Genomic DNA, 21,016 nt, shown 5'->3' with positions numbered 1-21,016 from the left:
TTCGTATATGTCGTTTGACAAAGGCAAGGACATGTGGGCTGCGCTCGAGGCCAAGTTTGGTGCCTCGGACGCCGGCAGCGAGTTGTACGTCATGGAGCAATTCTATGACTACAAGATGACTGATGAGCGCCCTGTTGTACAGCAGGCTCATGAGATACAGTCGCTCGCAAAAGAACTTGAGTACTTCAAGTGTGTGTTACCGGACAAATTTGTTGCCGGAGGCATCATTGCCAAGCTTCCACCTTCGTGGAACAATTTTGCTACTTCCCTGAAACACAAGAGACAGGAGTTTTCCGTTGCGGATCTCATTGGTACTCTTGATGTTGAAGAGAAGGCGAGAGCAAAGGACACACGTGCTCGAGTTGCTGAAGGAGGTTCTAGTGCCCACATGGTACAGAAGAAGAACTCCCAGCCCAACAAGTACAAAAACAATAAGAACAAAACTCAGGGCAAAGGCAAGTTTGATACAAAGAACAAGCCATCACATTCTACCAACTTCAAGAAGAATTCTCATAAGAAGGGGAAGGGACTTTGCCATGTCTGCGCTGATCCTAATCACTGGGCTCCAAAGTGTCCTAACCGCTTTGAGGAGCGCGAACATGAGAAGAGCGACAAGTCCGCTAATGTTGTCATCGGTGATACTGATATGAAGGAATCAGGGTACGGTATTTTTCCTACCATCCTTTCAGTATTTCAATCCCCTGATTGGTTAATTGACACCGGTGCCAATGTACATGTTTGTGCTGACGCCTCCATGTTTTCTTCTTACCAGACAACAGGGACTTCACCCGTGCTGATGGGGAACGGGTCACATGCCATCGTTCAAGGTGTTGGTACGGTCGATCTGAAGTTTACTTCGGGGAAGACTGTGCGTCTGAAGAACGTTCATCATGTGCCGTCCATTAATAAAAATCTCGTTAGCGGTTCCCGTTTATGTCGAAATGGTTTTGAGTTGGTTTTCGAATCCAATAAAGTTGTAATTTCTAAGTGTGGACAATTTGTTGGAAAAGGCTATGAGTGCGGAGGCTTGTTCCGCCTATCTTTGTCAGATATTTGCACTAAAGTTATTAATAATGTTTGCCACAATAATGAGTCTGATATTTGGCATTCGCGACTCTGTCATATTAACTTTGGTTGCATGACGCGGTTAGCCAATATGAATTTAATTCCGAAAATCTCTACTGTCAAAGGCTCCAAGTGCCAAGTATGTGTGCAAGCTAAGCAACCTCGCAAGTCCCAAAGGACTGCAGAGGCAAGAGACTTGGCGCCACTAGAGCTTATACATTCTGATCTTTGTGAGATGAATGGCGTGTTGACAAAAGGTGGAAAGAGATACTTCATGACGTTGATTGATGACTCCACTAGCTATTGTTATGTGTATCTTCTGAAATCAAAATATGAGGCTTTGACTTTTTTTAAAAACTATAAAGCTAAAGCAGAGAACCAACTTGATCAAAAAATTAAACGGCTTAGGTCCGATCGTGGTGAAGAGTATTTTTCCAATGAATTTGATCTGTTTTGTGCGGAACATGGTATAATCCATGAGAGGACGCCTCCCTACTCACCCCAGTCAAATGGGGTAGCCGAAAGAAAGAACCGAACTCTAACTGATATGGTTAACACCATGTTAGACACTTCGGGTCTATCCAAGGAATGGTGGGGGGAGGCGCTAATGACTGCGTGTCATGTCCTAAACCGAGTTCCCACAAAGCATAAGACCATGACTCCATTTGAGGAATGGGAAAGGAAAAGGTTGAAACTCTCTTACCTACGTACTTGGGTTGTTTGGCGAAAGTCAATATATCAATTCCCAAGAAGCGCAAGCTTGGACCAAAAACCGTGGATTGTGTTCTTCTGGGCTATGCTTTTCATAGCATCGGCTATAAATTTTTGATAATAAAATCTGAGGTATCCGACATGCATGTTGGTACGATTATGGAATCAAATGATGCAACTTTCTTTGAGGACATATTTCCTATGAAGGATATGTCGAGTTCATCAAATCAGGAGATACCTACTCCATCTAGTGAGGAATTCACTGTAATTCCTGAACCCACCATTGCGATGGAACACGTTGAGAATCCTGTTGAGGGTAACAATGGAACTCCTGTGAGGAGTAAGAGACAGAGGACTGCAAAGTCTTTTGGTGATGATTTCATTGTGTACCTCGTGGATGACACACCCAGGACTATTTCAGAAGCCTATGCATCTCCTGATGCTGACTACTGGAAGGAAGCTGTACGTAGCGAGATGGATTCCATCTTAGCTAACGGTACCTGAGAGATCACTGACCGTCCATATGGGTGCAAACCTGTAGGATGTAAGTGGGTGTTCAAGAAGAAGCTTAGACCTGATGGTACGATTGAAAAGTACAAGGCACGGCTTGTGGCCAAGGGTTATACCCAGAAAGAAGGTGAAGACTTCTTTGATACTTACTCACCCGTGGCTAGACTGACCACAATTCGGGTGCTACTATCACTGGCTGCCTCACATGGTCTTCTTGTTCATCAAATGGACGTTAAGACGGCTTTCCTTAATGGAGAGTTGAAGGAGGAAATTTACATGGATCAGCCAGATGGTTTTGTAGTACCTGGTCAGGAAGGAAAGGTGTGCAAGTTATTAAAGCCTTTATATGGCCTTAAACAAGCTCCTAAGGAGTGGCATGAGAAGTTCGAAAGAACATTAACTGCTGCCGGCTTTGTAGTAAACGATGGTGACAAGTGCGTGTACTATCGCTATGGTGGGGGCGAAGGAGTTATTCTTTGTATGTATGTCGATGACATATTGATCTTTGGAACCAAACTTGATTTAATCAAGGAGGTTAAGGATTTCTTATCTCGCTGTTTTGAGATGAAGGATCTAGGAGTAGCTGATGTTATCTTAAACATCAAGCTGTTGAGAGATGAGAATGGTGGGATCACACTGCTTCAGTCTCATTATGTGGAAAAGGTCTTGAGTCGTTTTGGGTATAGCGACTGCACGCCTTCTCCAACTCCATATGATGCTAGTGTGTTGCTTCGAAAGAATCGACGGATTGCTAGAGATCAACTGAGGTATTCTCAGATTATTGGCTCGCTTATGTATTTGGCGAGTGCCACGAGGCCTGACATCTCTTTTGCTATGAGCAAGCTGAGTCGGTTTGTGTCAAAACCGGGAGATGATCATTGGCATGCGCTTGAGAGAGTTATGCGCTATTTGAAAGGCACCGCGAGCTATGGGATTCACTACACCGGGTATCCAAGGGTACTGGAGGGTTATAGTGACTCAAACTGGATATCTGATGCTGATGAGATTAAGGCCACAAGTGGTTATGTTTTTACACTTGGTGGTGGCGCTGTTTCCTGGAAGTCTTGCAAGCAGACCATCTTAACGAGGTCAACTATGGAAGCAGAACTCACAGCATTAGACACTGCCACTGTTGAAGCAGAGTGGCTTCGTGAACTCTTGATGGACTTACCTATGGTTGAAAAACCAATACCCCCTATCCTAATGAACCGTGATAATCAAACTGTGATCGTCAAGATAAACAGTTCTAAGGACAATATGAAGTCCTCAAGGTATGTGAAGAGGAGACTAAAATCTGTCAGAAAATTGAGAAACTCCGGAGTTATTACGTTGGATTATATCCAAACGTCGAAAAACTTGGCAGATCCCTTCACAAAGGGTCTATCACGTAATGTGATAGATAATGCATCGATGGAGATGGGTTTGAGACCCACTGCATGAGTTGTCCATAGTGGTAACCCACTCTATGTGATCGGAGATCCCGTGAAGTAGAAGTGGGAGACAAGCTGTTGGTCAGCTGGGAGGGGAGTATCCCTATATTAATTATCCCACTCCGTAAAGATGCAATACTCTCCTGATCTGCATGGCAGGTTGATAATTATCTTAATGTGTTCCAAGTGGCTTATTCGGGTAAGGAGAGATGTTGTCCTGCAGAACATCTTCTGAGGAACACACCTATATGAATTTGACTGTCAACATCGCAGTCTGTGAGAATTGGGTGTTCTCTAATAAATTCATGAAAGGCCCTGGAGTATGACGTATACGCTCCACCCGCGGGGAAGCCTTGCGGCAGCCCAGTATCGATCAAGAATTTGTGTGAAACTAGTTTCACATAAAACTTGTAGTTCAAGGCATAGTCCACTATTCAAGTTGTGATTTAGTGTAGCATAAATTTCTAAGTGGAAGTTCAACTTCACAGTCTCCACTAAGCACCGATATATAAAACAATGTTTTGGAACTAAATGATGAGATGTGCCAATGAGACTTTGTGGGGGATTGTTGGAATTTTGCTAGTAGGCCTTTGGCCCAAAGCCCAACTAAAATTCTGAAATTCTCTTGGCCCATTCATACACACATGTGAGTGGAGTGAGTGAGGCTAAAATTTAGTCCCACATTGGAAGTTGAGAGAGAGTTGCACCTCTTTATAAGGTGAGCTCTTCTACCACTTGTATGAGCATGAGAAGAGGAGACCTACACGCGCGCTCCTCCTCCTCGCTCGCCTCGCCACGCCACGCCTCGCCTCGCCTCGCCTCGTCACGACGCGCCGCGCCGCGCCGCGGGTTGCGGGATTGAGCCGAGCCGAGGACAGAGCTATGCACGTTGTCTATATTTTTGCTGCATGAGAAAATTAATGAGTCATTAATTAATAATTAACGGACGCGTTAATTACTGAACCGTTTCCGATTCTTTTGGATCGTGATGACTCGGACGTGGGGTTTACTCCCACGACCTACCCGGCCCGCAATATATAGTCAGGCAGACATCTACCCTAGCCGCCGCTTCGTATGGTTTCTCATCACCGTTCCAGATCATTGCGCCGCCAAGCTAGTCTTCTTCATCCCTCCTTCCGGCGTGCACCGCGAGAAGGGACAGCAGGCCTCCGGAACCCCGCCTCTCGTGATCCTGTATGGGAGAGGGGCGATCAGATTTTTGGGGAGCGCACTCGCGCGACTGCTGGCAGCGACGACTTCGCGAACGACGACTTCTTCCCCGACCTCGGCAACCTCATCCTCGACGACATGGGTGACAACATCAACGCCGGCGGTGCTGCACCCGCTGCACTGTATGTGATTCTATCCTTCCTGTTCGAGATCGTGGTAGAATTCATGTTTCTAGTATGTGTCCTAGATGTGATATGTTCATCTGCTATGCTAGTTCGCATGATTAGTTTAATCTCTGCTGCTGTGGTCATGATTTATATTCTGTTTATTCGGATTAAATCTCGTAGTAATTTGCTCATATTTCCAACACTTCCGATGGAGGTTGTGCCCGTGCGGAACTAAACTCTGTACTAGTTTGCTTCTTGTGTGCTTCGGTTGAGTCGACGTTGTGTAGCGACGAGCAGGGGTGAGGCCCCGAGTGGGCGTTTATATACGCGGGCGTGGGGATTCTGCGTGCGGCGAGAGACAGGGGAAACAGGGGCCTTCCGTCGCTGGTTTCGGGCCAGTAGACTGCTGACCAGAACCAGGGTTCCAAAAACGAGCAATGCTACACCTACGTAGCTATTGTACGTAAACTAACGTAACAGCTAAGGTGTCTTTTTCTGTTGGAGAAAATTAGAGGAGGGACCCCACCCAGTTGAAATCAGGGGGACGGAAGGATTAGTTGTTAGTCAAGTTACGTAAGCGTACGTAGGTTCTTTGGTAAATCTAGCATTTTTGCCCAAAAACCGGGGGTCGGGTTGGACGATGTGGGTAGGTGGGTGGCTCTCTTTGTTGTCACTCGACAAAGGGAGGGCGAGCTTTTTTTGTTGAAGGGTAACCACTCCACTTTATTTAGATATTAAAGTTCGGAATTTCATCCGCAATTACATCTAGAATAGAGTCTGGAGGGACCATAAGCCATACATTACTTATTTCATCTCCTACACATACACGAGCTAGCTTATGTGCCGCCTTATTCGCCGAGTGTCGCACCCAAGTTACCTTCGCGTCTTCAAAAGACCTGATCATTTTCTTCACTTCCCAAATCCAAGGCCCAACTCCGCTCAGGTTTCTGTCAGCATCATTGATCATTTTCACGGCCGCCTACAGTCCAACTCCAAGTGTACCTTACTGACATTGCACTTCCTTGCCAGTTGCAATGCTTTCTTGCTTGTAAGGATCTCCGTAGCCTCCCCATCAGTAACCTGAGGGAAATAGTAGCATGCTCCCGCTATATATGCTCCGTTCTGATCCCGTAGCACCACTCCCCCCTCCTTTTCCTCCAACTCTTGTCGTGGCTCCGTCCGCATTGATCTTCACCTAGCCCGCCTCAGGAGGTTCCCAGCGTTGATGCTCGATCACCTTTGGGGGTCTAGGTGTTGCAGCATGCACTTCATGCCATTCCTTCACATGCATGAGCACGGACGTCATTATTGCATGTAGCTCGGCAATCCTTTTGCCGTCTCTAGCTTCGTTCCTTGCCAGCCGTAGCCTGTAGACAACTTGGATAAACAGCTCCTTCTCCTCTTCTGCAGCACCTGCGAACCATCCTAGTAGCCAATTCGACAGCTCACTCTGGGACCTAGTTATTTCTGGTGGGTTTGCCACCATAGCTCCCGTTTCCGAGCGCAACAGATGCCAAAAGAGTGATGAGTGTGGGCACGTCCAGAATCGATGGAGTATCGTCTCTTCCCTCCCGCACGCCACACAAAACACCCCTGGTTTAATTCTTCGTTGATGTAGTTCCGAGCCGACGACCAGTCCATTCCTCAGCAGTCTCCAGACATGAACTTTGGCTTTCCCCGGAGCCGAGGAATCCCAAAGCGCCATGAAGCCTTTGTGTTTACTTGTAGACGTCGTGGGTTCCGGCCGTCCGGACCTCAACTTATTCGTGGACATTCTCAAGTGATATGCTGACCTCACTGTAAACACACCGTTCTTAGTGAAATTCCATGCTAAATAGTCCTGACAATTCGGCCCTCCCACAGCTATCCTCTTTATATCCTGACCATCATCATGCGCAAACATAGCATCCACCCGATCCCCATCCCAGTCGGTTCCGTTGGGGAGGAGGAGATCTCTAACTTTCGTTATACCACAGACAAAATTTTGACCAGGCGGCTTCATGCTTCCAGCTCGCAGGATCCAATTATCATGATGGATGTTGACCATTGATTCATCCCCTATACGTCACACCAGTCCGTCCCTCAAGAGATCTCTACCATGAAGAATGCTACGGAACGTGAACGAGCCCGCCGATGGACAAGTAGCCGAAAGGATGGAATCATCCTGAAAATAACGAGCCTTCAATACATGGGCACAAAGAGATCCAGGAACTTGAAGGATCCTCCAAGCTTGTTTGGCAAGGAGAGCTTGGTTGAACGCCTCCGGGTCACGGAAGCCAAGCCCGCCCTCTTTTTTAGCATCACACATCTTCTCCCACACGATCCAATGCACCTTGCGTTCATCATCCATTGCACCCCATCAGAATTTAGAAGAGATCGAGGTCAGATTCTGGCACATCTTCTTTGTGAGGTGAAAACAATTCATGGTAAACGTAGGTGTCGCTTGGAGGCCCGATTTTATGAGAACCTCTCTTGCCTTCATGGACAGCCCCTGTCCTTTCCATCCACTAACTTTGCCCTTCGAACACTCAGTCACATATTTAAAGGTACCATCCTTAGACCTCCCAACCAGTGTTGGTAAGCCTAGGTATTTCTCATTTAGAGCCTCATCCTCTATCCCAATATATTGCTTTAATTCAGTCTTTGTCCCCTCCTGACAGCCTTTCCCAAATAAAATCGCCGACTTCTGGAGGTTTACTCGTTGATCTGAAGCCTCCTCATATCTCTGTAAGATATCCTTTAGTGCCTCCATATTCTGCCTTGTGCCCTCCAAAAACACAATACTACCGCCAGCAAACAAAAGGTGAGTCACCTGGGGGCCAGTGCTCCCAAATGCCACTCCCTTCAGACTTCCTTCCTGTTGGGCCTTTTTTAACAGTGCTGATAAGCCCTCTGCACAGAAAAGAAAGAGGTAAGGGGAAAGGGGATCCCCTTGCCTAAGGCCCCGTGAAGGTACAAATCTCCTTGACAATCCTCCATTCAAATTTACTGTAAACGTTGCAGAGGTCACACATCTCATGATCATTGCAATCCACTCTGTGGCAAACCCATATTTGGCTAGCATCTGTTCAAGAAATATCCACTCCACTCTATCGTATGCCTTCATCATATCCAACTTGACCGCACAAAATGCTTTCCTCCTTTTCCTGGTTCGAATTGCATGAACACACTCATGCGCCACAAGAACATTGTCAGTGATTAATCTCCCTGGAACAGATGCACTTTGCTCCTCCGAAATAAGGACCAGCAAGATTCCTTTGAGTCGATTAGCCAACACCTTTGTTGCTATCTCATAAAGCACATTACAGAGACTAATAGGCCGAAACTACGTCAGTAGCTCCGGTGAATTTACCTTTGGGATCATAACAAGAATTGTGTCATTGAAACTTGCCGGTGTCGCCTCCCCACGAAGAAAGCTCCGCACTGCCGTGCAAATATCCGCTCGTAACAGAGGCCAGTGCCTCTGGTAGAACAGCGCAGGGAGTCCATCTGGCCCCGGCGCTTTTGTTGGTCCCATCTGGAACAAAGCCACTTCGATCTCTTCATCTGTTATCACCGCGGTTAAACTTGCGTTCATAGTCTCCGTCACCGAGGCCTCGATATGTTGAAGGAGATCTTGTGCCCCAGCCGACCCTTCCAGGTGAATAGATTTTCATAGAAACCTGCAGCCATCTCCCTCGTCTCATCATTCACAAGACATCGAGTCCCGTCCTGGCGCCGTAAAGCTCTAACCGCGTTCTTCCTCTTGCGATGCAAAGCTCTTTGTTGGAAATATTTTGTGTTTTGATCTCCCGCTTGCAGTCAATCGACTCTGGATCTCTGTCTATAGAACACTTTCTCTCGCTCATATATCTCATGCAGTTGCTCCTCGATCTCCTTGATTTCATGTCGATAGCTAGTCTGGGAAGCTCGCTCCTTTGCCACTTTCAGCTGCGTTTTAAGCCGCGCGATCTGTCTCCTGATAGAGCCAAACACCTCCCGCGCCCATCTCCTCATGCTACCAGTCGTGGCTCCTAATTGTTCATACCCCGGCCAGGATGATGTCTCCCGTGGCCGGCGCCTCCCACGTCTCTCTCACCATCTCATCATATTTGTCATGCCTCGTCCATGCTTCTTCAAAACGGAATGGTCTCTCCCCTCACTGATCCGAGCATGGAGCCGTCTCCAATGCCCGAACTAGCAGAGCTTGATGATCGGATTCTTCTGTCATGATATTTTCCACCGAGGCCTCTGGGAAGAGTTCCAGGAAGCCATCGTTGCATGCTGCCCGATCCAGTCTGACCTGAACATTCTGTTCCCCCTCTCTCTTGTTGTCCCATGTGTATTAGTACCCCGAGTAACCCAAGTCTGCAAGACCGTAGTCGGCCAAGCAGTCACAGAAATCTTCCATCTGCAAAAAACTCCTCGGATTACCTCCTCTTTGATCGGTATGAAACATAGCTTCATTGTAGTCTCCCATGCAAATCCATGGTAAATTATCATGTGCACGAAGATAACGTAATGCATCCCAGGACTTCTTCCTCTGCTCTCTGCATGGCTCTCCGTAGAAACCAGTGAATCTACAAGCCTTCCCCTCCCACACCACCTTAGCATCTATGAAATATTGGCTTCAAGGCCTAACAGTAACACTGACATTATCTCTCCACCACAAGGCCAATCCTCCACTCTGACCCACACAGTCAATAGCCACACCGTTCCTAACCCTAGAATCCATTTGATTTTCTCCATTGCTCTCGCCCTTTTCTTTGTCTCACATAAAAATACCACCGCTGGGTTGTAGGACCTAATCAGGTCTCGGAGTTCGCCAACTGTCGAGTCCAACCCCAACCCTCAACAGTTCCAGGCAAAGAGATTCATTGATCACGGCGGCCCTGGGCACCAGGGTCCGCGGATGAAGCTTTGTTCTCTGAGATGCGGTTAAACACTGAGCTAGTCTTTTGCCTCGTATCCCTGAAAAAACCGTCACCACCCTCCCGCGTGTCATGATCACCCTTAGGTATCCACATTTGGGTCGGGCGCATCTTCCTGCTATCATATTCCTTTCTGTCATGGTAATCAGCTATGTCCCTTCCCCCCAATCCTCCCTCTGCCTATGCACGTAGTAGCCACGATGTCTCTCCCAGGTCTCATGCATATCGGGTTTTCCCAGTGGATAACCCCGACCCGCACCGCCCGCATGTACACCTCTTTGATAGTCCACCTTGTCTTTTCCTTTCTTTTCTCTGTCAATGTCCATTTGCTCTTCTCTCATCCGCTACTGTCCCTCTTCCATCAGCTTGTGCCTGAGATTCTGCTCGCGACACTCCTCTAGTTCATCACGTAAATCATGTTCCATAGTGTTCACGTGCTTTCCACTATCCTTACACTAGTGCAGAACCGGGCAATAGCACCGGCTCGTAAGGCCCTTTAGTGCCGGTTCGGTAACCGGCACTAAAGTGTGGGCACTAAAGCCCCCCCCCCCCTTTAGTACCTGTTCAGCACGAACCGGTGCTAAAGGGCAACCACGTGGCACGAGGCGCGCCATGGTCTGAGGGACCTTTAGTCCCGGTTTTGTTTTTGATTTTTTTAAATAAAGCAAAAACAGCCCGCCAACTGGGCCGGCACGGCCTGCATACGACTAGAAACCCAACATCTAGTTAGGCCAGGATGCAGGCCCGGATGGCCCAATAGGCCCCACAGGGCAGAAAACTTGCAATAGGCCCACAAAGGCCTGCTTGGAGAGGAGCTCGACATGGTAGCCGCGACGGGGCTTATAAACCGGTGCGAGCTCCTCTCAACTAGCGAGGTGGGACTAAACATTGTGCACTGCGGGTGGCAGCGCATCACCTTTAATACCGGTTGGTGGCTCCAACCGGTACTAAAGGGGGGTCTTTAATACCGATTGGAGCCACCAACCCGTACTAAAGGCTACCACCTCTTTAGTATCAGTTCGTGGCACGAACCGGTACTAAAGGTTCGCAACGAACCGGTATTAATGAGCGTCGCCCGCCTAGCCGTTGGAACCGGCACTATTGGTCACATTAGTGCCGGCTCAAATACAAACCGGGACTAATGAGCTAAACATTTGACCCTTTTTCTACTAGTGTTATTTGGGCTATTCACTTCATCTCTAAAGGTTCGACTGCCCCCGCCAATGCGGGATTCAGACGTGCGTGAGAATTCAAAATTTAGGTTACGTTTAATGGGCACGTCACGCATTTTCGGATGATCATAGCGTCGGGCATATGCCTCACCAGTGTGGGCGCTGCTCATATTGTTGTTGCTACTACCAGCTGCACCCATTGATCCCTCTTTGCTTGACATGTTTCTTCCCGGTGATGCTCTCAGCCACCCACCCCATTGCTGTGCAGAGTCGACCGATGGTTCACACACTCCATTATTATGCACCAGCCTACCACAATCAAAGCAAAAGTGTGGGACTTTTTCATAGTGAAAATCAAACCAGGTTTTCTCTTCCTTCTCTTTCTTCTTCCTCAAGTAGAAACCTCGCACCAATGGTTCCCTCACAGGAATCTTTGCTCTGACTCGCAGATGTTGTCCTCTTGCAAAACCCTCTTTGTCCACGTCCATTCTTACAATCTCTCCCAACCAATTACCAAGGGCTCAACCAAACGCTTCCGTTCTCTTATCCGGCGGCAGATCCGTGACCCTAACCCACACATCAATTTTATCGAACACCATCTCGAACAGTCTTTTATCTCCCTCATAGTCCTTCATATGAGAGTGCCGAAGTTGAATTGCCATGGCCCGTTCTGCAGCACATGCCTCCAATCACCCTCGCTGCCAAAGTGAACCTCAAAGATATTCGGGCCAATCTCAGCAAACTTTGTCTCCCAATGCAATCCCCACGCCCTCGGCATGGTTTTCTCTACAGCACTCATCTTCATCGGCCTGGGAGAGCACACCTTACCCACAGCAGACCACCGGTGGAGCTTACGAACGGGAGGGTTTGGATCTTCAAAGACAAAACCTTCCACCTCCTTGTCCATCAATACCATGCCTCCTAACCTTGCTGAAAGACTCGCGGTCGGATCCGGGGTTTTGCTCTCAACAGGGGACTTGGAGGAGCCCTCGCTAGCAATCCCACCGTCCTTCTTCGTTGGCGTCGATGTCGCCTTCATCGAGGGAGTGGCCATGGATTTCCCCGCCACCGCCGCCTCTTTCCTATCTGTAGTCCCTGCCATAGCACCGCTCCTCGACAGAGATCACAAACTCGCAGGCCCGAGTCCAGGAGAGCGTGTCACCGTCCCGATCTCGGCCTGATTCCACCCACCCCCAAGCAGCAAAACCCTAACCCTAGCGTAGTCGCACAATAGCCTTGGCGATCGCCTCCTACCCCTTAGCGTTCGTGCCATGGTGGACCCGTCACACAAAGGGAGGGCAAGCTGCGACGTTGATGTACTCGTACGACCGTATGTGCACGTCTACAAATAATTCGCAATCACGCGGCAGACACAGGGAATCAACAGATGGGAAATGAGAAACGGGTTGATCGATTCATCCCGATCGATCCAGCCGGCGGCGAGGGCGCGTGGTTTTTGCTCGTGCATTGTAGGCAGACCGGCGGCAGAGGAACCTTTCGGCGGTACGAATATGCCGGCAGTAGTACATAACTAGTTCTAGTTGCACGCCACCGCGGGAGAAACAAATGTGGCACACGCCTTCCTCCGTTCCTTGGTTCGGGCTACGCGCTGTCTCGTTCTCGTCGTTTCCAGCCCGGACGCGCGAGCCGAAACTGTGGACACCCGATGCCTCACCGAACGGATCCGGTATGTTCCAACACGTCGGTGTCTTCTTCCCTTCACCTCACCAGGACGCGGAACCCGCTGAAAAAGGAACACGACGCACCTTCTCACCCTACGAGCGCCCACAGCTTTCGGCCGGGAGAAACAAGTCAGTGCTCCGTGCTCTATAAATAATAAACTACTACGTGGACGTTTTCAAGAGAAACAGAGCTCGAGTGCCCCCATTAAGCTACACTTCAGGCCAGGCGGCCGGCATGTGCAACGGGCGAGGCTGCAAGCGGGAGTCCGCCGTCCGCGCGTCGCTGCGCCTGGGCGAGCGCCAGACTGCGTCCGCGGACGGCGGGGTCGGGCCTGGCCGGCACGGCGCGACGACGGAAGCTGCAGAGGCCCAGGGTGATCAGACGGTGACGACGGCGAGGACTGGCTCGTGGAAGGCGGAGGCGGTGGAGCGGGAGGAGACGCGCCGGGCGACGGGAGCGGCCGAGATCGCCAGGACGGAGAAGCTCCTCTACTTGCTCCTGTGGGGGCCGAACTGACCGACCACCAGCTTGATAAATGGTCTACGGATATTTGAACGTGAGGTCTATGTGCAATTCGGGTTTGCTATTTCATATCTTTTTTTTTGACTAGATGCAATATACTTATCTCATATCTAAGTCCAGAACCGTTGATCTTGTTTGTCTTTAATTTTCGCGTAAGTTGATGTCTCGCCTCGCACACTCGTCGTCCGTGTTCGTTGTCCGGCGCAAAGGCCAGGTGTCCACGGCCATGCGAGTAGGGGGCGGGCCGTTGTTGTTTTTTCACGATCTTGAATTCCCGTCGATGCATGTGCGTGCGGCCGGGCTTCTTTTTTTTTTCCTTTTGTTGGCCTGTTGTGCCCGCACAGGGCTTTATGGGCTGTTATTATAGGCGTGTCCTTATGCGAGCGTTTAATAAGGAAGTAGATTCAATAAGTATTGTTTTCCTCCTCTAAAGAAAGTGTTGTTTTCCCATCCTGGGGTGCAGGGTAGAAATGCAAGAGTTTTTTTTTCTATTTTCCATCCCGAGCGATTTTTCTTCGTTTGTCTTTTTATATTTTTGTTGGTTGTGTGCATTTTTTGTGTGTATTTCATCAGGCTGTTGTTGACACATGTGAAGTTGTTTTGATATACACTCAATATTTTTTTTGGATGCATCAGAAACATATCTATATCGGGTTTGCTATTTTCACATATTGATGTGAAATAGTTATCTCATATCTAAGTCCATCATCATAGGATAAAACTTTGCTATAAGATTCGTGCAACTGTCTCTCGCACTCGTACATCCCATGCAGCCGTGTTTGTTGCTCAGTTGTGTCACGTTGTCTTTGTTGGGTCTGGCCCAATGACAAAAATAACCAGTTTTTTTATGCATTTTTTTTGTGGGTTGGATTGTCCGTGTGTTTGACGGCTGTAATTTTTTTTAAGCAATGTAATTGTGAGCGGGGAGAGGCATTCTTAAAAGAAAAGGAAAAGCACGGAGAAGAAGCAAGGCAAGGTATAGGTATGCTCCATGAGTTATAGGGCCCTACGGTGACAACTTGCAATTTTCGTTCCGTCTTTTGAAACAAGGGTCTTTAATTTTTTTTTTCATGTTTGTTTTTGTCCAATTTTTCTTTTGGTTTTTCTTTTTCTTTTTCTTTTTTTGGTCTTTTTAATTCCACGATTTTTTAATTTTTATAAGTCTATTTTATATTCACTAATCGATTTAGTTTTCATAATTTTTGTGCAAGCGCTCTATCTTCCGCCTCACTTTGTTGCTCTTTGTGTATTGCGTATCAACATGCCCGTTTGGCTTCACTTTTGTTGGCTCTCGAGTCGTAACTAGGCTCTCACTTGTTTTGTTCCAGTTGCAAGTCCATCCTCGGCTTACAACTAGGAACCGGTCTTTTTTTCCAGTTGCAAGCCCACCCTCGACTCGCAACATGGGCCTGATCTTTTTTGTCCCAGTTGCAAGTTCATCCACGACTCACAACTGGGACCCAACGTTTTTTGTCCCAATTGCAAGTCCATCATCTACTCGCAACTTGGGCCCAACCCTTTTTTAATTGCAAGCCCACCCTCGACTCATAACTGGAGCCCAACGTTTTTTGTCCCAGTTATAATTTTCCCTTCGACTCGTAACAGGAACCTGACTTTTTTGTCCCAGTCGCAAGTCCACCCTCAACTCGCCACTCAGGGTCTGGCCTTTTTTTGTCCTAGTTGCAAGTCCATTCTCGAGTCACAACTGGGGCCCGGACTTTTTTGCCTGGTTTCAGTTACATTCTTGACTCGCAACTGAGCCCCGACATTCTTTTGTCCTAATTGCAAGTCCACCCTCGAGTTGCAATTGGAGTCTGACCTTTTTTGTCCTAGTTGGAAGTCAACCCTCGATTCCTAACTAGGCTCAACCTTTTTTGTCCTAGTTAAAAGTCCACTCCCAACTCACATATGGGGCCAGACTCTTTTTGTCCAAGTTGCGAGTCCACCAGCGACTCGCAACTGGGGCCCAACCTTTGTTGTTCGACCCTTGTCGTGGTGCGCACGACAGATGCCAAGGGATGGCTTAAGAGAGGAGGAGGCTCGAGGGCGCTGGTGGACTCCAGAGGCGAGGTTGGCATGAGCGGGTGCGGGACGCCGGACATACCCAGGTTCGGGGCTCTCCGGAGAGATAATACCCCTAGTCCTGCCGAGTGTAGTTGGATGATCGATAGTACAATGTTGCTCCTGGAGCTGTATGGAGGAGGAAGGAAGCTGGCCAAGGCTTAGGCAGTTCCCTCTCCTTGGGTGTTGCTAACTAGGTGTGTGTGACGGAATGAGTTCTCTTCGCTCTGTCCTTCTTGTGATCGCGGGCTCCCGGGGGGTTTTATAGTCCAACCCCCCGGGGGTACAATGGTAATGTTACAAGTCGGTGGGTCCGTATTGTCGGTGTCCGGGAACCCGGGCTGGGTCCCGCTGAGGGCTTGTGGTTCGCTGGGTTCCCCTAGGTGCGGGCCCCACATGCCTAGGGGACTGTGCGCCGTCTTGTCGATCGTCAGGGCGTGGCCGAGTCGAGTCGTGTACAATGCTCTCCATCAAGTCGCCGCTTGCTGTTGTCAGTGGTGAAGGCGGGGCACTATAGCCACGCCGGCCCTGGACAGTGGGTAGGTGAGGGGCACTGTTGCTACGTACCCGCTGACCAGAGGCATGGGCGGGGCACTGTTGTCTCGGTCATTATTGATTGAGGTCTCGTCCCATCATACGGCCTGGATGGGACGGGAGTTGACCCGTGGCTGGATTGCGTAGCACGCCACAGGTGGTGCTGGCTTGTTGAGGAGGCTTTGCTCATGCCAGGTTCGGCTGTCTTGCGCTAGTTGTTGAGGCCGAGTCGACGCGTCTTGCCGGGTCGGCTAGTCTGGCCGGCTTGCGGGGCTTGGCCGAGTCGAGCGACCCGGCCAAGCGCGTGCCGGTATTGAGGGGCAATGCCAACCCTGTTATTTTTGAAGAGGATCCGGGTTCCGTTGCCTTCCCGGGGTCCATCCCCCGATAGTAGTCCCCAAAGCTGTGAAGGTCCACCGTCTTCGGATGAGTGGGCCTTCACAGTTTCCCCCTTAAGCAAGGTGGATTCTGCGAGCGCCGGGTCCGGCAACACCCACTGTGTGCCGGTTTTCTCGGAAACTGGATCGTGGCATCCCGGCCGTGGCGGGGACCGAGAAGTCCACCGAATCTTGGGGCAATCCCTTGGGCTTCGCGCGGGCGCCACGTAGTGCCCGGAAGTCGGAGGGGCCTGACAGGCCACATGCGCGACGGGACCGGGCGGCGGGCTGGGGCCCACCGTTGCGCGCCCTTGGCCCAAGCGCGTGGATTTATTGCGGTGTCCGGGGGCCGGTTTCTCTTCCCCGGGGAGTTACTGCGCGTGTACGTGCGCACTTATTGCGGGGTAGTGGAACGGGTGCGTGCAGACGATCCCACTTCCCCACTTCCCCACGTTCAAACCGAGGGTTATAAATTGGGGTCAGGGGGCGGCGGACATTATTCTCGCTCGCACCCTCCTGTCCCTTTGCTCTCGCTCCGCTCTCTGCAACTGACGCACCACAGCGCCCGCTGCTCCGAGCAGAATCTCTTCGCCGTCCATCTTCCTTCTTATTCTTCTTCTTCTTCTTCCTTTGATCATGTCGCTGCCATCGGGCTCCTGGATGGGCTCGAGCGTCACCTTCGAGGACATCGCCCAACTTCGGGCTGTGCGGCGCCTCCCGCGGGAGACGGACGTCAGCGTCCGCCTACCACGGGGCGAGCAGAGGCCTCGGCCCGAGGGGCAGGAGTGCGTGGTCTTCGTCACGCACTTCGAGCGCGGATTCGGGCTGCCGGCGAGCACCTTCTTCCGCGCGTTATTGGAGCTCTTCAGGCTCCAGCCGCATCATCTTGGCGCCGGCGCCATCGTCCAGCTCTCCGGCTTTGTCACCCTCTGCGAGGGGTACCTCGGGGTAGAGCCTTCGATCGACCTCTGTGCGCGCTTCTTCTCCTTGAAGCAGCAGGGCCTGTCGGCCGGGGAGTTCGCCGACTGCGGCACCGCCGTCATCTCGAAGCGGTCGGGGCCAGATTTCCCCAAGATCCCGCTGGAGGATTCTGCCAAGAAGTGGCAGAACTCCTTCTTCTACGTCCGCAACCTTGGCGCGGATCGCATTAACCTTTCGGTCTTCGCCATCGCACCACTGCGGGCGAAGATGAACTGGGGCTATTCGCCCAGGCGCCCGTCGCAGGAGATCGTCAATCTCTGTGAGCAGGTGACGGTGATGAGGACGCAGGAGGGGCTCACCGGCACCGACCTCCTCGCCGCGTTCATCAAGTGCCGGGTCCTTCCGCTTCAGGGACGCTCCTGCCTCAATGGCGAGATGGCGGCCTTCAAGACCCCAACCGCATGGGGTCGATGCTGCTGTCCGCGGTGCAGGTCACGCGCGGCGTGAATGACATCTCCAAGGCCAACCTTGAGGAGGACTTGGAGTTCGGCAAGGCGCCATACAGCCGGTCGAACCCGGCGCCGCAGGTGAGTGTCTGGTCTTCTTACTTTGATTCCGTGCACCTTCTCGTTCGTCCTGACACGACGCAGGTGGTAATTCTGAACGAGATTTAGCATCCTTACGCCTGGGCCTCGTCGTAGGTGGCGCCGGTGGCGCCAGAGGAACCTGCGGCTCATGGCGGGGAGGAGGAGGCTGAGTCCGACGCCGGCGCTGGGCATCGCATGGGTAAGTCTTATGTTTTTCTTCATGTGTCTTGAGTTGCTTACCATGGCACGAAACGGTCGGTGCTGATGCCAGTTGTTGGTGTAGCGGCGTTGGGCGGGGGAGGCGGCGACGCGGGCGGAGCCGGGTCCTCGCATGGGGCGGTGCCGAGCCGCCCGCATGGGAAAGACAGCGTCGCGCCGCGACCCCAAGCCCCGAAGCGCACGGCGGACCCGGCCGGGGCCGGGAGGCCGGCCAAGAAGAAGCACGGTGGCGAGCACGGGGGGCCAACCCCGGTCCCGGTCTTGGTGGGGTAAGCTTCATTTCTTGTTTGCGCTCAGCTTTTTCTTTTCTTGAGCTAGTCTTGTTTCTTTTCCGCTCATTCTGTCTTCTTCTTTAGGTCGCCAATCGCGCTGGCGAGGGCGGCGGCGGAAGCCGCGGCCGCCGAAGGGGCCAAGTTCCGCAGGAGCCGGTCCGACCTCGCCGACCAGGTCGAGGTGGAGGAACAGGCCAACTAGGATCTCGGCCTGGATCCGAACGACGCCGAAGTCGTGTCCTGGCGGGACAGGAACCGGGCCGAGGCAGAGCTGAAGGCGGCGGCGGTTCGAGCCTAGACCGACGCTGCGGCGGCATGGGCGCGAGGCGACGCCGAGCCGGCCTGGCGCGAGATGCTGGAGGGCACGGTGGTTGCGGCGACGGTCTTTGAGCCGTCGCTGGCGAGGGAGCGCGGCCGTGGAGGCCGGCTGCGGTGGTGATCCCTAACCGGGCGGTCGTGGAGGTGGCGGATGACTCCCCGCCGCGGGCCGACGTGGTCGGGCGAGCGGGGGCTGATGGCGGTGGAGGCGGTGCCGTCTTGGAAGAGATGCTGCGGGCGGCGGTGTCGGAGGCGCCGCCGGTTTTGGAGGAGGCACCGCGGGCAGCGGTGCCGGAGGCCGCCCCGGCAGCTGGGCCGGAGACTGCGACGCAGGGCGTCCCGGCGTCCGGGTCGTCGTCGGTGCCGGGAGGGGCGTCGGAGGAGGTGCTGGCCGCGTCGCGAGCGGCCAGCGGAGAGTACGCCTTGGTGCCCCGGCAGGGAGGGCGCCGAGCTGTTGTGCCGCAGCCGGCGCGGAGCGGGAGCGCCGTTGTCTTCGGGACCCAGACCCAGGAGGAGGCGGCGATGGACGCCGTCAGTCGCCGCCTGCGAGGCCGGACGGAACGGCTCGAGGCCGAGGTGGAGCGGACGCGCGACCTAGAGCGCGCCGTTCTGGTAAGTTTTCTTGTAATTTTCTCTTTGTGGGGGCGCGCCAGCGCACCCATTGGGTGTAGCCCCCGAGGTTCGGTCCAACTACGTAGTAGTTGGGTCGAATCTTTAGAGTGTTGGCCTTGTTCTGACTTCTGCTTTTTCAGCATCTCGACGCTTTCTGGGCCGCCGCCTTCAATCGTCTCCTGGGCAAGCACCGGGAGCTCAAGGAGCAGCTTGCCGCCAAGGAGGAGGAGCTCCGCGTCGCCGCAGGTATTCTTGTGCTCTTTTCTAGTGGGGGCGTGCTAGCGCACCCACTGGGTGTAGCCCCCAAGATTCGGGCCAACTACGTAATAGTTGAGCCAAATCTTAAGTCTTGCTTTTTTCTTCTGCCGAGTCCTTTTTTGCAGCCGAGGTGCTGTCCTGGTAGACTCGTCTGCTCCGGGCCGGTCATCACTACGACCGGCTCGTTGCCGACACCGGCCGTCTTGGCGTCGAGGCGGCGCAGACGAGGGCGGAGGCGGAAGCAGCTCGGCGGTCTCTTGACGAGGCCAACCGGCTACATGAGCAGCTGGCGGGTCACAAGAGCCGCCTCGAGGCCGAGGTGGATCACCTTAAGGCGGAGGCCGCCAAGGTGGCGGAGGCGCAGCAGGCCCTGGCGGAGGCGGACCAGCAGCGCGGCCAGCTGGCCGACGACAAGGGCCGGCTCCAGGCCGAGGTGGATCGCCTGCGGGAACAGGTCACCATGGCTGAGGGGGCCCGTCAGGATGAGGCCCGTCGCCGCGAGGCGGCCGAGAAGGCGGCCGAAGAAAAGGACGCCGAGCTGAAGGCGGCCCTTGCCAAGGCGGCCGACCTGGAGAAGGCGCTCAAGGAGCGCGATCGCGCCATCGAATGGGAGTGGCGTGGTACGTTGCTTGAAGCGCAGCACCTAGAAGAGTCCTTCTCCAGTAAGTGCTTTTTCTTATCGTTCGCCGGGTCAGGATCCGACCTTTCTTGCTTGTTGTTCTTCTTCTAACTTGCTTCTTCTTTTGCGGCAGGGGCCTTCCCGGAGACGCAGCGGCTGGCGGAGGAAGCCGTCCGCCATCAGCGCGACCCGACCGGCGTCGTTGGGTCCGGGACGGATCCGCGGGTGGCCTGGACCTTCCCGGAGATCATCGCCACCGCTAAGGCCCGCCTGCAAGTCCTGGGAGCGCAGCTGGGGCGGTTTATCCCAGGACGGCACCGCGATGATGGCGGCCCTATGGCCGGGCTCCGTTGAACCAAGCAGCTTCTCGCGCCTGGCGCGTTGGTTGGAGATGGGGCCGGACCAGCTTGGCGAGTGGCGCGTCTCCGCCACTCATGCCGGTGCTGAGATGGCGCTCCAGTTCGCGCTGTCCTGGCATCCTGACCTGCAGCTGGACGCGTTGATGGGCCAGTTCGGAGCAGTTCGGAGCAGCACTTGCAGGAGCAAGCCGGCCGGATCGCCTCCCGGGCCAGTTACATCGCCGAGTTCGCCTTCCACGATGAGTTCCATCCGGAGCGGAGGGAAGACGGCAGGGCCGTGGATGGTGAAGACTACGGCTTGCTCCTCCACGATCCGGAGGGGAGCTCGGAGGAGACGGGCGTCTACCGCGACGCGGGTGCTGAGGAGGACACCGGCGCCTCGCTGGGCCGGGGGCCGCCAGGGGAGAGCCGTCGACGTCGCGACGCGCCGCTGGAGGTGCCTGAGACACTTTGTAAAATTTGTTAAATAGCAGGTCCACCCACCCATTGGGGGTTTTTAGGGTGTAATGAATTCGGGCCGTGGGCCTTTCCTTAAATAT

The 21,016-nt window shown here is 52.7% G+C and overlaps 2 protein-coding genes and 1 pseudogene across 5 annotated transcripts; 2 read left to right on the top strand and 1 right to left on the bottom strand.

The window, feature by feature from the left end:
- Positions 1 to 11,101: 11,101 nt before the first annotated feature.
- On the bottom strand, positions 11,102 to 11,770 carry LOC147961012 (uncharacterized; annotated as a pseudogene).
- A 1,214-nt stretch (positions 11,771 to 12,984) lies between these two features.
- On the top strand, positions 12,985 to 13,485 carry LOC125525403 (uncharacterized). The gene has a single exon (XM_048690403.2). It carries the CDS (start codon positions 13,053 to 13,055, stop codon positions 13,332 to 13,334), a length of 282 nt encoding a protein of 93 aa, XP_048546360.2. The 5' UTR covers positions 12,985 to 13,052; the 3' UTR covers positions 13,335 to 13,485.
- Positions 13,486 to 13,635: 150 nt separating this feature from the next.
- Positions 13,636 to 20,988, top strand: LOC147961011 (uncharacterized). 4 transcript variants are annotated; one of them, XM_087535883.1, is made up of 6 exons: positions 13,636 to 18,019; positions 18,104 to 18,308; positions 18,396 to 19,241; positions 19,382 to 19,487; positions 19,625 to 20,161; positions 20,252 to 20,988. In XM_087535883.1, exons 3-5 carry the CDS (start codon positions 18,858 to 18,860, stop codon positions 19,642 to 19,644), a joined length of 510 nt encoding a protein of 169 aa, XP_087392009.1. In that variant the 5' UTR covers positions 13,636 to 18,019; positions 18,104 to 18,308; positions 18,396 to 18,857; the 3' UTR covers positions 19,645 to 20,161; positions 20,252 to 20,988. The 4 variants fall into 4 exon arrangements, with proteins under 4 accessions (XP_087392009.1, XP_087392005.1, XP_087392006.1 ...); XM_087535879.1 differs by having other exon boundaries at positions 19,382 to 20,161; XM_087535880.1 differs by having other exon boundaries at positions 19,382 to 20,988.
- The last annotated feature ends 28 nt before the right edge of the window (positions 20,989 to 21,016 follow it).

The sequence above is a fragment of the Triticum urartu genome, chromosome 7A (assembly GCF_056163025.1).
Source record: "Triticum urartu cultivar PI428250 chromosome 7A, HENAU_Tu73, whole genome shotgun sequence".
Taxonomy (NCBI): Eukaryota; Viridiplantae; Streptophyta; class Magnoliopsida; order Poales; family Poaceae; genus Triticum; species Triticum urartu.
The sequence above is the reverse complement of the archived record's forward strand: the minus strand, read 5'-3'. Positions and strand labels throughout refer to the sequence as shown.